At 40.0% G+C, this 16,307-nt stretch overlaps 1 protein-coding gene across 3 annotated transcripts in view; it reads left to right on the top strand.

Moving 5' to 3' along the window:
• The window catches only part of LRRC8C (leucine rich repeat containing 8 VRAC subunit C), an 80,520-nt gene that overhangs the window by 27,839 nt on the left and 36,374 nt on the right, over positions 1-16,307 (top strand). For 2 of the 3 annotated variants that reach the window (XM_047725937.1, XM_047725936.1), the window contains one exon: positions 15,560-15,701. In XM_047725937.1, coding sequence (XP_047581893.1) covers positions 15,564-15,701 — 138 coding nt within the window. In that variant the 5' untranslated portion in view covers positions 15,560-15,563. Of the gene's footprint in view, positions 1-15,559; positions 15,796-16,307 lie in introns of those variants that run through there. The other variant, XM_047725938.1, reaches the window with a different exon arrangement.

Below are 16,307 nucleotides of genomic sequence, written 5' to 3'. Positions count from 1 at the left end.
GTACAAATGGGCAACAAGTATATGAAAAGTGCTCAACATCAGGGAAATGCATCAGGGAAATGCAAACCAAAACCACACCGAGATATCACTTCTTGTTATCTATCAACCACTTACTTGTTAGAATAGTTACTATCAAAACAACAAGAAATAATAAGTGTTGGGAAGATGTAGAGAAAAGGGAACCCTTGTGCACTATTGGTAGAAATGTAAATTGGTGTAGACACAAATGAAAACAGTATGAGAAAACAGTATGAGGTTCCGGAAAAAATTAAAATAGAATTACTGTATAATCCAGCAGTTCCACTTCTGGGTATTTATCTGAAAGAAACAAACGAACAAAAAAAACTAACTCGAAAAGATAGCAGTACCCCCCGTGTGCATTGCAGCATTGTTTACAATAGTCATAACATGGAAAGAACCTAAGCATCTATCGATGGGCCAGTGCATAAAGCAAATGTGGTGTGTGTATTTATGTATAGTAGAATATTATTCAGCCATAAAAAGAAGAAAATTCTGCCATTTTTGAACATGCATGGACCTTGAGGGCATTATGTAATGTGAAATTAGGAAGACAGAGAAAGACAAGTACTGTGTGATCTCACTTAAATGAGAAATCTTTAAAAATAAAACAAAATTTGTAGATACAGAGAAGAGACGGGTGGTTACCAGAGGCAAGAGTAGGCAAAATGGGAGAAGGGGATCAAAAGAAATGAACTTCCAGTTACAAAATAAGTAAGTCTTGAGGATGTAATGTACAGCATGGAAACTATAGTTAACAATACTGTATTATATGTTTGAAACTTGCTAAAAGAATCCATCTTAAAAGTCCTCATCATAAGAAAAAAGTTTTAACTATAGATGGCTGGTGTATATTAACTAAACTGATCTGGGTAATCATTTAACAATATATACACATATATCAAATCATAGTATACACCTACAGAAATACAGTGTTATATGTCAATTATACCTTGATCTAAAAAAGACATGATGAGGTGTCTATGTGGCTCAGTCTGTTGAGTATCTGACTCTTGATTTCACTTCAGGTCATGATCTCAAGGCCCTGGGCTCAAGCCCTGCATCAAGGCTCCCCACTCAGTGGGGAATCTATCTCCCTCCCCCTCTACCCTTCCCTCTATGCACACGTGCACGTGCTCTCTCCAAAATAAATAAATCTTTTTAAAAAGACATAAAATATGGAACAAATATTATTTTTCATTATCCAAATTTATTTGGGTCTTGGGTTTTGAATAGCAAGTTGCAAGGGTTTGTATAGCAAGGGATTCATCAAAAAATCTGTCCCACTCTATTCTAAGTTCAAATTGTGAAACGTTAAGGCCTCTGTTCACTTCTGCTTTTGTTTTTCCTTCATCCCAGGGCAATCTTCTGTTTGGCTTTATATCTCTGTCCTGTGGCACGTCCCTTGGCACACTATACCTGCTGGAGTTAAATAGCTAGCTGGCGTGCATGTTTCCCAGTGCTGGTCTGGCTCATAAACCTTTTGAGTTTGAATTCTTGCAAAAAACTGAGGAGCAAAGAGAAAAGTTTAACAGATCTGTGGCCCACCTCTTTGACTATAGCTTCTTATTTATCTTTTATCCCCAGTTCTTGACATACAGTAGTTGGATAACAAATGTTGAAAGAGGGAGGGAAGGAGGAAAGATGGAAGGAAGGGGGAAGAAAGTAAAGGAAAGAAGAGGAATATATTCAAGGGAATTAAGAAAAGGAGAAAATTTAAAAATAACAATAATAAACCACCTGTGTTCAGTCCCAGGAAGTTACTGAACAGCCCCTCCCTGGACATGACTGATCTGCTGAGATTCTGAACAATGTTCACTGTTTGTGGTGAACATTTCATGAATTCAGTACCAAACGTGGCCTCCCCACCCAGAACTTTGGGGCATCTTTAGCCAATTAACAAGAGAGTGAAGGCACTGTGTGGGGGATAATTCCGGAGATCCGGTGGAGGTTGGCTCATGTGTTTTAGAAGGAAGTTCACCAACAAAGTACAGTGTGAAGCTGATAAGGTCTCCATACTTCTACAAAAAGGTTGCTTTGCATAAACTTTTAGGAAACTAGAAAAAGACTCTTGGTGAGTCTTGGTGCCTTTGGCATTTCCGCCTAAGAACGTGTAACTTGTTGCCCTCTTTGTCTCACAATCTGGACCAGCTTGGGCTACCCTATGTCTCCAGGATTGAAAATATCAGATCTAACCTTATTCAAAGTACACAGAAATGAAACAGTTATGGCAGAGTGATGGAGGGCAAAATGATACATCTTAAAGGGGAAAAAAAGAGTCATATTACAGACTTTTCATTTTGCCTGGAATGTTCTTCTGGTCCTGGCTTCCAGCTTTACCTAGATAACTATTCCTACCTCTGCTCCCATGCAGACATCACTTCTTGAGCCCTCAGTAGCTCAGGTATCTCAGTATGTGTCAGTGTCCTAAACTTCTACTTCATCATACCTATCACAACTGTGATTAGATGGTTGTCATTATTTACTGTCTCTCCACCATAATGTAAGGTTCATATGGACAAAGGTTATGTCTGACTTACTCACTGGTATATCCACACGGGTGAGCTCAATACCTTGCAGTTTAAAGCTACTCTGGGGCTTGTAGAAAGAAGGAATAAGGGGCACCTGGGTGGCTCATTCGGTTAAGTGTCCAACTCTTGATTTTGGCTCAGGTCATGATCTTGGGGTTCTGGGATCAATCCCTGCTTTGGGCTCCACTCTTAGCAGGGAGTCTGCTTGAGATTCTCTCTTGCTTTCCCTCTGCCTACTCCCCTCCCCCCTACCCTGCACCAAAATTAAGTAAATCTTTGGGGGGGAGAAATGAATGAATAAAGCTGCCAGGTGCTGTGGTAGGTGCTAGGGATATAAAGCTCTTAAAGACACTGTGTCTATCCTTGAGAAACTGTGCTCCTGAAATCAGTATCTCCAAAGATAATTTATCCCTTTCTCAGCTTCCAGAGGGCAGAGAGCAAGGGTGAATCACGATGGCATGGCTTTCTCCACCTCATCTTCCCAAATCCAACTTCTTTCCCACAAGAATCCCAACATGGACTCTTTGTATCTAAGGACATGGAGTAGAAATGAACCATCCTATCTTTCTAATATCTGGTTCTTTGTTAAGTGGATATTTATTTTGGTTTTGCCAGAACAATTTAAATTTATGTTTAGAGAGACATTTTTTTGGTCCTTAAAACATTAGTCTATTAACATGGGTCATCTGAAAATAGAATCAAACATTACAGAACAAATAAAAACAAATCCCCACGGTTGTTGTTCTGTAAACCTTGATTTTTCCCTTGGACCTGAGCCACCCAAAAGATCATCTACACATTCCTAAATCCCATTTTACTTCAGAACTTCCAGAGTCTCTTAGCTTTGAAATGTTTGACTTTAAAAAGTTAGGGTTGTTTGTTTGTTTGTTTGTTTCTTCCTTACTTTTTCCAACTAAATCTAAGGTTTTAGATAAATTCCTGTGACCTTTCTACACAATTTTACATTTTTCAGTATTTTGATTAATACATAAAACCTCCCAATTTGGGATGCTGGATGGCTTGATCAGTTATGCGTCTGCCTTCATCTCAGGTCATGATCCCAGGGTCCTGAGATGGAGTTCCACATTGGGGTCCTGCTCAGTGGGCAGCCTGCTTCTCCCTCTGCCTCTGCCTGCCACTCCCGTTTGTGCTCTCCCTCTCTCCAACAAATAAATAAATAAAAATATTAAAAAAAAAAAAAACCCTCCCAATTTAACAACTACTGAACTAGTTGTGCTCCTTTCAAGCCTCCCTAGCCCACCCACTTTTTCATCCTACTGATGAAGTTGTGGACCAAAACAGCTTTAGATTAGCTTTAGACCAAAAGGCACCATGCAAGTTGATAGATTACGGGGCTTCGTTATCTTGTTTTCTAGGTCTTTCAACCATTTTTTAAAAATATATTTAGCAGGGCCCTCCATGTCTTTGAGATAGTTTTCTCAGGAAGGGACTCCACTGGCCCTAAGCCATCTGTCTTACTAATAATAACAACTGCAAGTAAACAATTTCATAATACGATACTGTTTGTCTATAAAGACGGCACTACTTTGGGTCTTATTCCATGTTAACTGATGGGTTCTATGTTTTTTCCTCTATTTTCTTTTTGCTGACAAAGTATTTCAATGAATAAGCCTGAGATTTCACTCTTAAATGGTCTTGTAGCTCTGTTTTTAATTATTCATTTATTCAACGAATATATGTCGAGCACCTGTTACATGCCAAAGACTTAGGTAATGGGAATAGAATGGAGAGCAACATTCATCCAAGAGCCACACAAATGAGTGGACAATGGGGTCTGTGATATAGGCCACCTTGGGAGTCCAGGGTGCTTCTGAGCATGCGAGCTGGGTTGGACCCTGCTGGGGAGATCAGGGGTGGCTTGCCTCAGCAAGTGCTGGTAGAGCCAAGGTCTGTAGGCTGCATAGGAATCTGCAGAGCAAGGGGGTAGGGGGTGGGGATTGCAAGGACATTTATTTCAGTCCTAGGATGAACCACAAGGCCCTGCTACTATGGCTTCAATCTCCCTCATAGTGACTTTTCAAGAGCCACACAGATCACTGGACCTTTGCAGTCATGTCATGTGTGTCACCTCCTTTCACTATTTCTTTTGGGGCTGAGAGTAGTTTTTTTGTTTTTGTGGGGTTTTTTTAACACAAAAGAATCTATTATCTTCAGGAACAGATATACTTTAACTAGTTGATTCATATCTTCCAAGTTTTTCTTTCATTTAGATTTTTGGCACATTCTAGGTCTGAGAGGCAAGGAGCCTTTGACCATATTCTCCTAGAACCTTCATCCAAAGAAATTGTTAATTCCCTCTCTCAGCTTCTAGAATGCAAGCCTCTAGGAGTATCAGATATCATCATGTTAGAATTCATTTAGCTTTGCTGTGAGAAAATAAGAGAAGAGGGAACTCATATAATATCTAACTCAGAGAAGATGGACCATTAAATCAATATGTTAAATTTAGAGTCAAACCCAACAAATATTTTTCCTGTAGGCGAAAAGCCTTGCATTAAATATTTATTAGTTGGATGAACAAAAACTAATATTCTAGTTTTTAGGTGCATCCACATCCATTTTAATATTCTGACACTCAAATATGGTGGTTGTTAATTTTCTTACAAAGAGTCATGTCTTCCTGGGGCCTGGAGGACTTGGACTTCCTTCCATCAGGGATTTTACTGAGCACATCCAACAGGAAAGACAAACCAAGAGCTGATTTCTTGAAAACAACCTTTTTGAAAAGCTTCAAAGAGGATTATTTAGCAGTTTATATTTTTTTGCTATTATCAAACCTTCAGTGTAGCTCCCTGTAAAGGGTTTAATAAAAAGGGCAATCAAAATGTTATACTATATATCCATTAGTCTTCCAGTCTCTCACTTTAAACGCCAATATCTGGTTACCTGAGTAGTGTGACTTTGTTTCCTAGTTATTATATTGAACATAGCTAGAAATTTTTAAATCTTACCACACTTAAAATAAAACAAAACAAAAACAGCTTAGCGGGAAAGTTCTTAGTAATGAGTTACTTTAGCTGCCTGTCACACTTTTGGTTGACTCTGTTTTTTTAGTTATCAGTCTATCCATGGTTGTCAAAAGTATTTATAAAACATGGCAAACTGGGACGCCTGGGTGGCTCAGTGGGTTAAGCCGCTGTCTTCGGCTCAGGTCATGATCCCAGGTTCCTGGGATCGAGTCCCGCATCAGGCTCCTTGCTCAGCGGGGAGCCTGCCTCTCTCTCCGCCTCTGCCTGCCTCTCTGCCTGCTTGTGTTGCTTTCTCTCACTCTCTTTCTGACAAATAAATAAAATCTTTAAAAAAAAAAAAAAAAACATGGCAAACTGCCTACTGGAACAGATGAGACAACTACCCCCTCCCCCAGACTCATTAGGAATTCAACTTAAACAATGGAGCATGGTAGGCCCTGGAGATAACAATATGAAACCAAAGGCTACCTCTGGCTTTCAGGCCACTTTAAACTCCAAAAATCTAAAAAATGAGTAAGAACTTTCAGTGTTGATGTTCTGAAGGACGGGGTCTCCATGTCTCCCCACCATCCTCTGCTGGCTGTCCTTCTTGTCAGAAAGGAAGCAGACTCCCAGGTGGACTGACCTCTTGGCCAGGCTTGTTTTGTCTGCATTTTCTGGCCGGCTCAGAATGTTCACGGTGCATCTGCCACTTAGGACTGCTATGTTTTCTTTGCTCAGGCAGGCAAAACTGGACTGGCGATTAATGTTTCTCTTTGTCCATTAAAGGAAGAGATAGTCTTCAAAGCAGTTATTATGCATCTACTCAAATGAACCCTAAACTTAGGTTTTAGAAGTCAAGACTGATAAGATGAACTGAAATCTTGTCTCCATCATATTTAAATGATATCAAGGGTTGGAAGGGAAACACACAATCTTTTCAAGGGTTTAGAATCCCGTTAGGGAAGGGGTGGAGGTTTGTGCATACACGGTGCCTCCTGCAAGACTGTTCCTGCTTTAAAGGAAAGAGAAACAGCAGGAAACGAAGAGGCGACCAGGAAGGCCAGTGGGATGCCTGAGAGCCAAAGCCATATTTTCTCAGAGAGACTTTCCGTAAATTTGCAATGACAGAGGGGAAGGCAGTGAGTAACATTTGATGATAATCCTTTATGATCACTTTTTAAGACTATTAGATCACAATGTAGCCTCATTTTAGAAAAAATTTGTGAATTCACATTTACTTGAAATATACACCATAAGCATTAAATAGTAACTAGTGTCATACAGATGGAGCTGAAGCTCTTTGACGAAAATTCTAAAGAAAGCAAAGCCTTCTTTTAAGATCTCGCCAAGATTTAGAAGTGCACTGTTCCAAACCATTATTATCATAAACAAGACTGTTACGTATGGATCTGTTTTCTGTCTCTTGTTTCTTAATAGAGCAATGTTCTGATAAGGGAGTTACAGAAGTTGGCCATTGGGTACACGCTGGACCTCAGAAGTCATTATTGATCTACAAATCCCCTTTAGCATTCATGACAGAACATTGTGCATTAAAATTTCAGTGATCCTTAACTTTGAAATTATAAATTATTCCTGACTCTTTTCTTCTTCTCACTCTCTCCAGTAGTGCATGCTCTTTGAATAATCATTATTTACAGTGTGAAGCTATATGGTAATAGTCACTCTATACTTTATAACAGAGGATAATAACAGAAACAAGAGCTTGGTCCTTACTACAAAATGCTCCAATGGGTGTGCATATCTGTGTGTGAGTGTGTGTGTATATGGAGGCCTAGTTTGATTTAACAAATGTGAATTGCGGTCCATTCTAAGGCTTTGTATTGTTTTCTAGAAGACACAGAGATAAACAAGATTTAAACCCTATCTTCAGCGAAATAAAAATAACCTTTTTAAATGCAACATTGGCATAGGAAACACTAATCAGTCACATTTACAAAGCAGACCAATTATAATTCATGCTTTCATAGGAATTTCTTTAACACGGCGGTGAGGACAGGCACCTTGTCTTCTGTTTTGCTCACTTCCATTCCCCTAGCACCTAGCTCAATACCTGACCTAGCTTACACACTCATGATTCTATAGCAAGTACATGAGCTCATGCTTGTGAGAAAAAAAATTCAGCTGTGGATCATCATATATAACAAATTTTTAGTGGATTCAAAAGCTTCTGACTACAATAGAGATAACTGTGGAACCACCATGTAAAGTAAAGTCCTTGAGATGTGGGGCCTGAAGTAGAATTATGAAAGGGATTTTTCTTTAGGTATGTGAAAGGTATAATGAGGAAGAGGTTTATCTTTTTTTTAAGAAAGAGAACTGATAAGTAGGAGTAATTTTTGCTTCCCACCATCACTACCACTCTCAGAAAAACAGGTGAAGCTCAATTTGAATATTTTCCAAATGACGTGACTGGAACATTAATTTAACCTATGGCGTCATGGAAATATGCAAGGAGATAATAACACAGATGTATCCATTGGGTTGCAACTTTCACTTGCCTCTTCTCACTCTGCTTTAGTCAAATTCTTGCTTTTTGGGACTGTAAGGCCAGGAGAGCTCAAGAATCATTTAAATATACTAATAATAGCTTTTTAAAATTTCATACCATCAAATAGGGATATGAAAAGAAAAACTGAATGCAGAAGAAATTCTGCTTAAACTCTTTGTTTCTTAGTATATTTAAAACTCTCTACATTCGAATCATCTCAATGCAGTATTCACTAAGAGCTATAAAGGGTGAGATTTGGTTAGAAGTTATGGCTCACCATTGGCTGTGTTCCTTGGGCAAGTCACCTAATCTCTCCGGTCAAGTTCTTCACTCATAAAAGGAGAGTTCTTGACGAGATCATCTCTGAAGTGCCATTCGGGTTCTAAAATTTTATAACTCATTTATGGTTTTCTTTTAATGGCATATAGAACCATGGAATTATGATCTTCTTTGGTGGATTTTTCTAGAGCTATTTTGTCATGTGTACCACAACTACAGAGTAAAACACAATCTAGAGTCATGTTCTCCCAAGAGAGAAAATTATCATTTTAGGAACTGGAAAATTTGGCATTTTCTCCTGTTTTTTATCTCCATCGTTGCACTGCCAGAAGAAAAGCAGTTTGTTTTATTTTTGTAATTGATGTTTTGAGCATATCCTGATGACTTTGTTTGGATTTATGGAGCCTTTGGGTACAGCTGGAAAGAACCCCTAAATAAATCATGGTATCTCTGTGTTCTTCCTCACTTGCACTCCTTCTCCACACGAGCATCAGGACACCAGCTGATGTTCTGGCCCTGCACTGGGGATCTTCCTTCCATGACATTACTCAGAGACACGCTTTGCCTTTATAATGATTATTTCTAAAGCTAAAGTCAGTTGCACCCCTGTTCCTCATTAAAATGACTACATATCCACTAATTTATTTAGCAAATATTGAGTGTCTCCTATATGTCAAGCATTATTTTCTGGGTAGTTTGGATACATCAATGTACAAAATAGAATTAAAAAGTACCTACATTTCGTGAATGTAAATTCATAAAACTTACATTCTTGCAGGAGACAGACAAAAAATTAAGGAACACAATATATTTTGGCAGATTGGATGTGATGTAAGAGACAAAGAACAGTCAGGGATGACCCCAAGGTTTTTAGCCTAAGCAACTGGAAAGGGAATTCTATCAACTGAGATAAGAGAGTTACAAGAGAAACGGGACTTTGTTGGAGTTCGGAGGAGGTAGGAATAAGGGGATAGAACTGGAGTCGGTTTGCATTTAATGTGTCTGGTGGATATCCACAGGGAGATGTCAAGTAGACAGTTGGGTCCATGACTCTGGATGAAGAGATAAATTTGTGTTTAGTATGGATCCTCTTTAAAGCAATGTGACTAGATGCAATCACCAGATGATGAATGACTTTGGGAAGAGAAGAGGACCAAAGACTGAGCACTGAGCACTCCAGAGTCAGAGGTCAGGAAGAAGAGGAGGAAACAGCAAAGGAGTTAAAGAAGGGGCAACCAAGGAAAGTGGAGGAAAACCTAAAGGCTGTGGCATCCTGAGAGTGAAATAAAGAATGGTCAAATTATGCCTATTCTGCTGATATCCTGATAGAGTGAATAGGAGAGGACTGAGAATTGGCCATTTGATTTAGGAACATAGATGAACAATGTATGTGGATTTCTTTTCTGTAGAATTCATATTCTATGTGCTTACATTCATTTTTAATACCTGTTTTCATTTGGAATTGGCTCTTGTTCCTTTGAGTGGTGTATGGTTGTACTGTCTAAAGCTGATGCCACTTTCCAGATGCCAGGAAAATGTGGAACAAAGCAAATGCTGGCCATACCTGCCAGTAGGCATTGGAGAACAATGTTAGCAATCAGGTTTGAATCAAAGTAGAATAAGTTTCATATTCTTAAAGTTAAGGATTAGTAGAGCAGAATTTGTTCTGTGTAATTAATTCTGGAGAAGATGATACTAAGATTCTCCTGAGAGGGAAGAAGACAGATTGTTCAGGAAGAGCCAAATAAATGAAAGAAATAAGAAACTCTAGGTTTGCAACTAACCTTACCGATATTCTTTACCAAAGGATTATATGATACAATCTTTTGGAGAAGTAAATTTTGTAGAGCCATTAAAAGGACTTTTGGAAATAAGTATTTTTTTTAAAGGTTTTATTTATTTGACAGAGAGAGGGAGAGAGTTCACAAGTAGGCAGAGAGGCAGATAGAGAGAGGGGGGGGAAACAGGCTCCCCGCTGAGCAGAGAGCCCAATGCGGGGCTCGATCCCAGGACCCTGAGACCCTAACCTGAGCCGAAGGCAGAGGCTTTAACCCACTGAGCCACCCAGGTGCCCCAGGAAATAAGTATTTTTAATAAGGAAATGCACATGGATTTCTCCAAAGGGACATGGGGCAGATATTTAACATAATGTAAAAATTATATAATTTTAATTAAGACACCAGAATCTCATGACTGAATTGAAAGCTGTATTTCCAAAGACATTATTTAATTAGGTAAACTAAACTCTTACATAATATGTTGGAAATCCACGTTGGAAGAAATATAGAGATAATCATTTATATTTCTGAAATAGAAAAAAAAATAAAATTATGCTGATTGATGTTTAGGGGGAAAAAGAAACATTTAAACCCAAGCAGTTTATTTTCAGGAGTGACTCCTTCAGCTTGAAACACTAACTCTTGAAATGGTAACGAATCAATCGGAAGCTAAAATAATAATGAAAGAGAAATCAAGTGTAGTCCAGGTTACGCATGTGTGTCATCAGAGGTGCTGACATTCGTGAAAGAATACAAAAAAATTTTTTTCAACCAGTGAGCATAAGGCCCATCTGTCCTCTCTTTAATTATTGGAGTTTTTTAATCAACTTCTTTTTTCCTACCCTTTTTTTGCATCAGAAATAATTCCAAGGATTATTGCTGTGCTGGATATCACCTTTGAGTGAGATTATGATATGTTAAAATTATAAAGTCTATGTGTGTGTATGTATTCTACATCTGTCTACATACCATTCATATGTAGTATATATGTGCACACATATGTGGTATGTACATAAGCATGCCCATATACATAAACTTACCCAAAAGAGGCGAAGCGTGTTGGGGACTCGAACACTAAAAGGCTGTGTCATTTTGACCAGCTATTTCTCTAATAACCCACCTTTTTAAAAAAACTATTTAAATTCAGTTAGTTAACATACAGTATATTATTAGTTTCAGAGGTGAAGTTAGTGAGGCACCAGTTGCATATAACACCTGGTGCTCATTACATCACATGCCCTCCATAATGTCCATAACCCAGCCACCCCATCCCTCCCCCAACACCCCCCAGCAACCCTCAGTTTGTTTCCTGAGATTAAGAGTCTCTTATGGTTTGTCTCCCTCTCTGATCTCACCTTGTTTTATTTTTCCCTCCCTTACCCTATGCTCTCTGTTTTGTTTCTTAAATTCCACATCTGAGTGAGATCCTGTGATAATTGTCTTTCTCTGATGGATTTATTTCGCTCAGCATAATACCCTCTAGTTCCATCCACGACTTTGCAAATGGCAAGATTTCTTTTTTTTTTTTTTGATGGCTGAGTAATATCCCGTTTTATACACACACACACACACACACACACACACATACATACATACATACATACACACACACCCCGCATGTTCTTTATCCATTCATCTGTTGTTGGAAGTCTGGGTTCTTTCCATAGTTTGACTATTTTGGACATTGCTGTTTATAAAAACTGGGATGCAGGTGCCCCTTCAGATCACTACATTTGTATCTTTGGGGTAAATACCCAGTAGTGCAACTGCTGGGTTGTAGGGTAGCTCTATTTTCAACTTTTTGAGGAACCTCCATGCTGTTTTCCAGAGTGGCTGCACCAGCTTGCATTCCCACCAACAGTGTAGGAGGGTTCCCCTTTCTGTGCATCCTCACCAACACCTGTTGTTTCCTGACTTGTTAATTTTAGCCATTCTGACTAGTGTGAGGTGGAACCTCACTGTGGTTTTGATTTGTATTTCCCTGATGCTGAGTGATGTGGAGCATTTTTTTCATGTGCTGTTGGCCGTGTGTTATGTCTTCTTTCTAATGACCCATCTTAATTAGGCTGTGCCGGTAGTAGGAGGCAGTGTATAATACTTAGGTTTCTTAAAATCCTTAGTTTGTCTAATCACCACTGGAAAGTTTGAATTTCATTTCAGGCAGCAAATAGCATCAGTGGCTTTTCTTGAAGCATTAGGCTCACTTTATTCATTTCTATAAATTATCTTCCACATACTAAAGTCTGAAAAACCAGTTATTTTATTCAAATAAAAGTGGCATACTATGATAAAGTAGCTAATTCAGCTTTCAATTCAAGTAAGGACTTTTTGGGGTGCCTGGGTGGCTCAGTGGGTTAAACCTCTGCCTTTGGCTCAGGTCATGATCTCAGGGTCCTGGGATCGAGCCCCCACATCGGGCTCTCTGCTCAGCAGTGAGCCTGCTGCCCCCTCTCTCTGCCTGCCTCTCTGCCTATTTCTGATCTCTCTCTCTCTCTCTCTCTCTGTCAAATAAATAAATAAAATCTTAAAAAAAAAACAAATAAGGACTTTCCTTTGAGACAACCATCGTACTGTGGAATGCAGCAGAAATGCTTTATGTATTCTTCTCCATCATATAGTGCATTAATACAATATGTAGTCATGGGTTGTGAGTTATTGAAGTAATTTTTATTAGGTCAATAAGGACATTAAATGAAACTGGTATTTTTTTCAAAGTTGTAAGTGTATGCCAATGAAGAATACAATCACCACAGTACAGTCTGAAATCTCTATCTTGATTCATGCTAAGGTGCCTTACCCACCATTGCTTTTGTACCATGAGTTAAAAGAGGCAAAAACAAAAACAAAAACAAACTTAACATTAAATAGTTTTGACCGTGTGGACTCCCTAAAAAAGTTTAGGCCACTAGGGTTCCATGAACCACACTTTGAGAAACTTTGAGGTAGAGGCTTACTGTTCTTTTCTCTATCTGCAGCTCACATTAAAAAAGCAAACCCTGGGCACTCAAAATAAGTGAGGTTCTTTGAGTCCTTGACCAAGTTGCCTTCACAGACATTAGTCTCTTAATATGGAAAATAAAGACAAGATAAGCCCAGGTCCCCCTAAGTATACAGGCCTTACTGTGAAGGAAACAACCAAAAAATCCATCTGAGAATGTAGACCAGAGCACCAGTGCCGTCCTTGTTAGCGTTGCCACAGCGGCTGGATCAACTCACCCCAGATCTGATTTGGAGGAGCGCTGCTCCACGCACAAGCATCGGCATCCACGTATTCAACAATACTGGTTTAGGGCCTCCTCCTGTTTGCCAGGTACTGTGGTAAGTGATGGGAATGCAAAATAAAATAAGACAGCAGCTTCTGAAGCAGAACTTGGAGGCTAAGAGGAGTGAGAGCTTCTGGGACTGCCCCTGAAACCTTCAGGACTAGGAAACATTTGGGGCAGTGAGGTTGTAATGATTCACTGAGAAGCAAAGAGGTCATGAAGTGTCGGGATATCAAACTTTGTACTAGTCTGAAATGTCAAAGACTCAAGGAATCTGCAAAGTTCTTTATTTAGCTTGTGCGGCTTGCGGGCAACATATGTTTTGAGAACACACATGCATGATTTATAGGATCTCCCTTCAAGAAGCTTGCAGCCTAGTGGTAGTAACAGAATGGAGTTAGGCAAGTTGGGTTTCAATAAAATGAGAAAATCATTAAAAAAAAAAAAAAAGTCAAGGGGTGCCTGGGTGGCTCAGTGGGTTAAAGCCTCTGCCTTCAGCTCAGGTCATGATCCCAGGGTTCTGGGATCCAGCCCCGCATCTGGCTCTCTGCTCAGCAGGGAGCCTGCTTCCCCCTCTCTCTATTTACCTCACTGCCTACTTGTGATCTCTGTCTGTTAAATAAATAAAAAAATCTTTAAAAAAAAAAAAGTCAAATCAAATGCTACACAGATGTCAAGCAGGTAGGTCGTAGGTGAGAGTGGCACTGGGCAGTTGAAATTTTCAACCTTGTGTTAAGGCATAAATCCAAAAAGAAGATGTATCTCTGCTTAAGGAAGTCAGCTAAAGCAGCAAGACAGAATGGGTAACATAGTAGTTTCCAAAGATAAACCACCTGTGAACTCAAAGAGGCTTGGCTTGGCTTGGCTTGGGACTGTTTACTGTATAGCTGTTAATTCAGTATTCAGGAAGGAAAGATCCAAAACACAAGCAAAGCTTGGGAAATTGGCTGCCAATGTAGCCTTGCCCTTGCTTTCTTTTTTTTTTTTTTTTTAAGATTTTATTTATTTATTTATTTGTCAGAGAGAGAGAGAGAGAGAGAGGGAGAACACAGGCAGGGGGAGCAGCAGGCAGAGGCAGAGAGAGAAGCAGGCTCCCTGCTGAGCAAGGAGCCCGATGCGGGACTTAATCCCAGGACCCTGGGATCATGACCTGAGCCGAAGGCAGCGGCTTAACCAACTGAGCCACCCAGGCGTCTCTTGCCCTTGCTTTTTAATGAGGACTGAGTAACAAGGACAGATGCAGAGAGCTAGATTACTGGTTCCAAAGGTGCCAAACAGGAGAGAAATGTCATTTTTGTATCTCATTGGCTACCCTTATTTGTTACCATAAGAAAAGAACATTCCTTCTCACAGTAGCAGGATGATAAACTTCGAGTCCCAGATCACAGTAAAGGCAGTGGGGTTGAGCCGTGAGAAAGTACAACGTAGACTAGAAGAGGATGGGCATCTTTCCCCTTCTCTCCCAGAGCCTCAGGTGCTCTTATTCTTTTATCTTCTGTTATTTTGCTAGAGATAGACATTTCCGGAAGCAACTGATTTCTCATAGGAGAAAATCAGGATGAATTTGAGGTTCATGGTGAAAGATGAGAATACAGAAAATAGAGAAAAGAAGTCAAAAGCACAGGGACAAAGATGAGAGGCAAGAAAAAATGAAGTCCTTTCCAAAGTATCCCCTGCCCCTACAGCAACCACTACCAGGGAGATCTTCCCTCTTACAGGACAAGGACTATGTGGCAAAGTGCTTAGCCTTCCCAGGGTGCAAGCGCTTTTCTTTTACAAAGAGAGATCAGTAAATAACACAAACCAGTGCTGAGATTGCACATAAGAGTTTAAGCAGCAACTCAGGATGGTAAGGTAAATAACAGAAACATTTCAAAGGTTGGACTCTTTTCCCTCTAGCACCTTCCCCTTTTGTTTAGGAGGAGGGAGAGTCCAGGAAATAATGCTCTGCCCTGGCCATGGTCTCTCCGGTCCACATGCAGCCAAAAGGAACCCACTTATGGGATAATAGTCAGTAAAGGACTTGCCTTTTCCATGAGGAAACCACGCTACTGGTGGTTTGTTTGTTGGCTTAATAAAACACTCAGACGCCATCACAACTCCTGGACAGATGCGGACTGTTTCTCACGGTTGAAGCGGCATCTCCAAGGCTGTCAGTGCAGTGTGTTGTGCACGAAGATGAACTAACCCACAACCTCTCCTTTCTCAGAAACATGATTCCGGTGACAGAGTTCCGGCAGTTCTCTGAGCAGCAGCCTGCCTTCCGGGTGCTGAAACCGTGGTGGGACGTGTTTACCGACTACCTTTCGGTGGCTATGCTGATGATCGGTGTGTTCGGATGTACTCTCCAGGTAGGTGCCTAGACTCGGGTCCCAGCAGAAGCCAGAGCAAGACGCTCAGCTATTGAAACCTCTAAAAAGAGCTGGCAGTCTGATTTTGAACCATGTAAGTACTAGTTGCCCTTCTCTACCTGTATATGGTGTTTGTAGTCACGGCAGGAAGCCCAAAACACGTATTTATTGAATGTTCCTAATAAGGTAAATGGGGTACTTGTCAGATTTCACTGAGCCCAGATAGCCGTTGCCTGTGATTAAGTAATACTTGATGCCACTGACATCAAAGGGAATCCCTTATCTTTCAGAGTTGGCTTTATAGGAAAATATAGTATGTACAGCCACAGTGTCATTTATATTGCCTGAATGGAAGCTTTTTCTTTACCTCTTATACTAATTCCTGATAGGATTTTCTGAAAGAACTAGCATTTTGAGAAGATAAAATTATTTTATCTACTGTTTAATTATTTTCAAAATATGTATTTACTTACTTATTTTAGAGAGAAGAGAGAGAATGTGCACATCTGTGCACTTGTTTCGGGGGATGGGGGAGGGGGAGAGGGAGAAAATCCCAAACAGGCTCCATGCTCAGTGCAGAGCCCGATGTGGGGCTCGATCTCATGA

The sequence above is a fragment of the Lutra lutra genome, chromosome 4, assembly GCF_902655055.1.
Source record: "Lutra lutra chromosome 4, mLutLut1.2, whole genome shotgun sequence".
Lineage (NCBI taxonomy): Eukaryota > Metazoa > Chordata > Mammalia > Carnivora > Mustelidae > Lutra > Lutra lutra.
Note: the sequence above shows the minus strand (reverse complement) of the source record. Positions and strands in the feature narration are given on the sequence as shown.